This window comes from Vigna radiata, chromosome 11, assembly GCF_000741045.1.
Source record: "Vigna radiata var. radiata cultivar VC1973A chromosome 11, Vradiata_ver6, whole genome shotgun sequence".
In the NCBI taxonomy this organism is placed as follows: domain Eukaryota; kingdom Viridiplantae; phylum Streptophyta; class Magnoliopsida; order Fabales; family Fabaceae; genus Vigna; species Vigna radiata.
Window position 1 is genome coordinate 7,149,789 of NC_028361.1, and position 7,076 is coordinate 7,156,864.

Consider the following 7,076-nt stretch of genomic DNA (forward strand, 5'->3'; position numbering starts at 1 on the left):
ATTTAACGAAACCAATTAATTTTAAATGGATTGAATTGAAAATTAATATAAATGAGAAAAATATCTTAAAGTAATACATTTATTGAGCTAAATGCATTATTTTTATTATATAAATGATACATTCATTATTGTTATTAATTTATGTGAAAATTATTAAATTGGAATTATGAATAAAAAGTAATAAATTGTTACTAATTATTGTAAAACTATTTAGGATATGAATGATGTATTAGCCACGAAAAGTGTGCATGAATTAGGATGAATCTTGGTGGGTCCTAATTCCACATCGTTTTTTCTGGACTCTTCTAAGTTAGCTTGATAAGGATGAATGTAGGAATGGAGAACAAATAATGTTAGGTAAATATTTAGAGTAATACCTTAAATATATAAATAAAATTAATATAAACTAATTACTGGCTATTCAAAATCTTATTGACTTTAATATTTTTAAATTGAACATTAATTTAATTATTAAATTTTATTTATTTATTTATTTATTTTAATTATTTAAATATTAAATAACTAATGCTCCTTTTAAAAGATAGGTAGCTTATTTTCATTTCATGTCTTTATTATATTTTAATTTTTAAATTATAAAGTCAAGGGTGCATAATTTGTAGTCAAAACCAAATTTTAAGTAACAAAAATAAGTTAAAGGATATATGTTTGGTAAACTTTTCCCCTAAAAATTTTAAAATAAATTAAAAAAAATGCTTTTTTTATAAATTAAATTAATTTATGTATAATTTAAAAATTAAAATTTAAATATATATATATATATATATAACTTATGAAAAGTTTATTTATTTATTTATTTTCTTTGAAATTTTAGGAAAAAATTCACTTCGAATGAAACTTTATTGAGACAGACCTAAGTTATTTTAAAAAATTATATTTTTTAACAAACTAGCTTATGCATAAATTACTTTTAATTTATGAAAAAATTAATTTTAATTTATGAATAAAACTTTATTAAGACAGATCTCATTTATTTTCAAAATTTTGAAGTTTGAGTTTGGCGTTACTTATTTTTAAGGTTTGACTTAATTTAATTGGAACTCTTACTTCTTCAGTTATCCAAGTTAAAGGTCTAAATATTTTATATTAAAACTTTTATGTATAGGTTACTTATTCTAACTGGCTCTTAAGACAATTGAATTTTATGCAAACTATATAATCTATAATAATTAAAATCGTTATAAAATTAAAAGCACAAAAAAAGAAAAAGGAAAACTATTTTTACAAGAGACACTGTAACATTTTTATATAATATATAATTTAAAAAATATATAATCTAACCTTTACCGTAATTTATTTAAAATCTATTTTATAGTGAGACTTTGAAATAAAGCATATTAATTAAAGGTTTGACTCTTTATATAAATTAACATTCTTAAAACCTTAGAAAAAGAAAACAAAAAAGCACATATAATTTTAACATATTTATTGGTTTGAGTCTTCATGTCAATCAACACATTTAATACACACTAAGTACGATAATAAATATGGGTTTTTTCTAAAGGAATTTTAATAAATTGAGAAATATCAAAATAGTATTCATAAAAATATTGTTTATATCTGTATTTATTTAAATAAACCAAGTCGTTTAATTTTAAGATATCTTATATTTCATTTAAGGACATTTCTATTTGCACCATCTTTTCTCTCACCACACCTTTTTTTTTCATAGTGTTATTTAATAGGTACCTCTAACCCTTCACTTTGCATCCCTCACCCTATCTTTCTCTCTTCTTCCACCTTTGGCACCAAGCTTTTCCCTTTTCTGGTTTCTCCCTCTCTGTTGCCCTAGTTTTGCAGCACCACCTTATACTCCTATTCATCGGTTAGTTTCAATCTTTTAATATATTTTTTTCTTCAATTTCACAGGTTAATCTAAAAACTAGATTATAAATTATGTTACAAATTTTAAATAATAATTTTGAAATTTTGCTACACTATTTTCTGAAAACTATTTTTTGGAACTCACTCTTTAAAAACATGTTTTCGTATCAAAGGTGACAAAATCTTAAACACTTTTGAAATTCAATTTCTGAAAGCATTAATATTTTTACATTCTTCTTCAAGTGTTGTTATGTGTATCTTTCACTTCTTGATTGTGTGGTTATTCTTGTGGTGTTCACTATTTTTGTTTATTTAATCGTGCAAATAGATAAATGTAATTGTATATATTCAATACTTATTTTATGCTAATTTTTTCACTCAATGAAACTGAAGTTGCATAAACTCTCATGCGTCTAATCGTATTTGGATGCAGATTGCTAATTATTTATATAAAATAATGAGGAAAACACAAAAAAATCTATTTTATAGTTTTAGATTATTTTTTTTTTAATTTTTCTGTGATTAAATATAAAATGCATCAAGTTAAAGTACAAGAATGTGATCGAGGAATGCTATTATTGTTTTGATTTTATCAGGGTTGATGGTTTCCGATTGAATTTTGAGAAAAAATGAATTTTTCAATGATTTTGGAATGTTTTAGTTCTTACAAAATTCTAAAACTGTTCTTCGAGTTAAATTTAATAAATTAAAATCTAAATCAAATTTATCGATTTTGTTTAAATTCTCATATAGATCAGATTTATTCAAATCAATTAACACCTATGTTTTATTAAGCTCTTGGATTTGATATATAGATCTTTGTTTAGAGTGTCTCTTACATTTCTTTAATATATTTTTAACTTTAAAAACAAATGAAATGAAAGTACGAGAAAAGTGAAAAGCACTAATATTTATTATTTAATCTTAATTGTAATTACTTTTATACAAAATCAATATTTTTAACTGAAAATTTCCAAGATTAAGAGGAATCATTAAGTCCAAATCAGTTGAATTGAAATAATATTTACATAAATTCGTATGTCTTTGTCTCTTCTCAACATGGATGACTGAGAGGACTCATGTCTGCATCTTGTCACAAACATATTACACCAATTTTCTTGTTTTTTTTTATTTATTTATTTGTTATATATATAGACATCCTTTTCAAATATAATCTCGTTAAACATACTGTTGCAGTAAATGCACACATTTTTATGCATAACAATGATAATATTCGTTCACTGTAATGAAGGATTATTCCCTTTTGCTAAATTTACATCTCATTAGCAATAGATTTCATTTCTATCATTATGTGCAAGTATTTATGCCTCTCTCTATATACACACATACACAACTTAACATCTAATTATTTATCCAAATTTTTTCAGCAGTTTAATAATTAATTTTAAACCCACTTATTTTATTTTATTTTTATTTGGGTATCTCTTTGCTTAAATTTCCCCTAAAAAAAAATTTACCTTCAATTTGCAAAAAGTTCAGGCATGAATATGGTTTTTGTTTTTCTATGTGCCAATATGCTGATTTGAACAAATATAGTAAATTCTGGAAAATAATTAAAGCGACTTTTTAGAAATACTTCCATTGATTGTTTCATTTAATGTTTTTTTAGGGCAACCGAGATGTACAGACACATTCATTCCCCGTAGCACCTTTGTTCCTCAAAAGTCACTGTTCTGCAAAAGTTGCATCGTTTCAGAAATGGGTGCATAAACAGCGTCAACAAAACCACTCTAGGTTATATATCCTTCACTCCAAACCCTAGCGATTTGCTTTAATTCTAAACATGGCATATGAACCGACATAAATACTTATCTCAAACTTCATCGTTCTCAGGTTTTCATTTTTAACCACGCAAACATGGAAAAGGAGAACCCTTCTTTGGGTGCATTCTCCAACAAGTCTCTATCTGCTCCCTCTGGTGACACCCTCACTCTAATTATCAATCAGCAGGATGAAAGCACCATGAAAACCCCTTGGCAAGTGTTGGATGAACTTCGTGATGAAAGTAGTGATGACGGTGAAAATGACGTTGGTGGTGGGAGTGGTAATCACAGAAGAGGGAAGAGTGGTGTTGGTGATGGAAGTGGTGACCATAATGACAATGGAGTTCGTGGCCGGATTGGTGGTGAGAATGATAATGGTGGTGAGAATGGTAATGGGGTTCCTCCTGTGGCTGTGGCGGTGGCTGTGGCAGTGGGTGGTGGTGGTGGTAAGGTGGAGCAGGTGGAGAGTGGTGTTGTGAAGGAGGGAGTGATGGGGAAAAAGAGAAAAACTTCTATAGTGAGAGACCCTCCCTCTGGGAAACCTACTTGTCCTCTTTGCCTCAAACAGTTTCCAACATGGAAGGGTGCGTTTGGCCACATGCGGGCACACCCTGATCGTGATTATCGTGGTTTCTTCAAACCTCCTGTGTTTGGATCTCCATCCTCAACCCTAAACAAGGGTGACACCTCACAGAGTAAGAAAAATAAAACAAAATAAGGTCTTTTTATGCGACTCCAACAATGTTTGAATGATTTTGATGTGGTTCTTATAAATGGCAGGTGGTGATGGTGAAAACAAGAGTACTGGTGAGGTTAACCATGGAGAGAAAGGGTCAGCATCGCTGCCTATTCAAGTTCTGATGTTTGATCTGAATGAACCAGCAACTGCAGTGGAGAATGCTGGTGAGGCTGTTACAGAAAAGAGTGATGAGAATGGAAAGATTTTTGGATTTGACTTGAATGCTGAGGGAACTGTTTTTGGATTTGACTTGAACGAGATGCCCTTGGCTGAAGAATGAGGGATCAAGATCGACAATTATCTATGTAATACCTAAAAAATGTCGGGCTATTTCAATAAAATGATGGTGGTCGTTTTGGTTTGTTGTAAGTACTATAATGCTGCTGGTTAATATTATTGTCTCTGTTGTTTTCATTTTAAGGGTTTTGAGGAGCAGTGCCTCAGAAAAAAATTATGCCCTAATTAGAAGTTTGGGATACATGTAGTTGAATGCTGTTGATTCAGCTTTATCTACCTTACAAGCGGATATGTTATACATGTATACAAAATAATATAGTACCCTTTTGTGAAATGTTATATTTTAGAAAGAAAATAGAGTTTGTTGTTTATTTTTTTTGGATAAATTAAAATATATTGCTACTCCAACCCAAATGAAGAATCCAAAATACGTCCTTGTCGAAACCCAGTGGTACATGAAGATGAACGTAAAGAGAGTACAAAGATTATAGACATCAAACTTGTTAGGTTGCATTGTCCAAACCTTTGATTGTTACCAACTTTCTAACCTTTTACTATTACAAAAATGGGTTTTAACGTTAGTTATTTTTATATTTAACGTTAATCTAAACTACCGTTTTAGTCCTTAGATTAAAAAAGCGACATCTAGTGACATTGATCCTCATGCCCATCAACATTCATTGGTGAAGACCTGCACCAGAGTTCAAATTTCTGCGAATGAAAGGGAAGGAGTTGACCTCGGCTATGGCAAGGATCAAGTTATAGGTCTTTTTAAAATAATTTATTTATTTTTACAAATTTATTAAACTTGAAAAACAAAAAACCAACACAATTTAGAGTATTGAATGTTTCCAAAAACACATTTTCAAGTTTAAAGTATGAAAGAAAAAATAATTGTTGTTATGATGAGTATGTTTCCATCCCTCCAAAAGATGTCCACTCCTCTTAATTGTGTTTTTAGTTATTGGTGATGGATTCTTTAAGCATTGTAAAAATAACATAATTTTATTATGTTTGTATTCTAATGTTTAAAGTTGAATGTGGTTTGTAATATGTGAAAGATATATATTCTTATGTTATCAATCATGTCTAATTTCTTTTCGAATGATGATTTTGATCCAAGACATAACATAGTAATCATATGTCCATAAATATGACTGTTTGTTACACTAAACATGACAAAGAAAATAAACAAATATCAAAGTATAAGTTGACATATGGAAATTATAACTTAAAGATCAATAAGTTCCAACCTTTAGATATAATATTTGAATTTGTTGTGCTATGGCCTATGAACAACTCTAATTACATTTGAAACATAACTTAATATTAATATAACTAATTAATTTATATGAAAAAAATGCAACACTTACGTTTGTAACAAGGATTTCAAGTTAGGTTTCATCTTTCTATGTAGGGAACAAAACCATACAATTTTACATTTTCTTGTTATGATGACCATCAGCAGTCAATAGACCCTATCAGGAATCACAAATAGTTAATTGATTAATTAAGTAAACCTTCATAAAATTTTACAATTAATAATAGATACCTATCAATGTATGATGCAAGATACATATCTCTTTTTCACTCAGATATTCATATTTGTAAATATGTTTGCTTGTGATCAATAGTAATTCCAGAAATAATCTTAGGTTCAATAAATTCATACATTGATATCCGACCTGGGTCTATAATGACTGTGTCCATACACCTATAACAAGAAAATTAAGTTTATATTATAAAATAACAATTTGAATATATAAATATGAAAGACAATGAAAAATCTTGCATACACTGGCACATGACACTCGAGACCAAATATTCTTTAATCTCACTCCACCTCTATCAATCATTTATTCAACGTGTATAATTTTGTCATCAACTTTGCTAAAGGATCATCATCTGCTTCTGCTGATCACAGGTTGATGCATGCGTTGCTTCTTAGGACGAGAGAATAGAAAAAAGATTTTAAAAATTATGAATCATTTATTTTTAAAGTTGATATAAAAATACTAAGAATAACAATATATAATACCTATGGTGGCCCAAAATATGGCTAACTATAAATGTGCTTAAGGTCTTTCCCATAAATTGGATTTTTGAAGTTGGTAGAGGCACTTGAGATGAGATCTTGAACTTCAGCAATTGTCACATGTGTGGTAACAGAGGAGCACCATGAATAGTTTGTCCTCTTTCAAATTGTCTTCTTACAACTACTACGCATGGGAGATCTCCATCAACCAATAACTCATATTGACAAGTGTAGTCAATATGATCTACAGCAGAGGATGACGCACCATGAATAGTTTGTCCTCTTTCAAATTGTCTTCTTATGACTAATACGCGTAGGGGATCTCCATCAACTAATAACTTATACTAACAAGTGTAGTCAGTATGATATGTAATAGAGCATGAGCCTTTTATGCTCACAAGACATCTTGCTTGAAGTGGGAAAATCAACGTTATGTTGA

The 7,076-nt window shown here is 29.0% G+C and overlaps 1 protein-coding gene across 1 annotated transcript; it reads left to right on the forward strand.

The window, feature by feature from the left end:
- Positions 1–3,720: 3,720 nt before the first annotated feature.
- On the forward strand, positions 3,721–4,645 carry LOC106776694. Its single transcript, XM_014664173.1, has 2 exons — positions 3,721–4,321; positions 4,407–4,645. The coding sequence occupies exons 1-2, from the start codon at positions 3,721–3,723 to the stop codon at positions 4,643–4,645; spliced, it is 840 nt and encodes a 279-aa protein (XP_014519659.1).
- The last annotated feature ends 2,431 nt before the right edge of the window (positions 4,646–7,076 follow it).

What these genes read in the sequence shown, in the direction of transcription:
- LOC106776694 (XM_014664173.1), top strand. Translation starts at nt 3,721, where the DNA reads ATGGAAAAGGAGAACCCTTCTTTGGGTGCATTCTCCAACAAGTCTCTA. An exon ending in CAAGGGTGACACCTCACAGA is followed by an intron (nt 4,322 to 4,406) that starts GTAAGAAAAATA and finishes TATAAATGGCAG; the next exon opens with GTGGTGATGGTGAAAACAAG.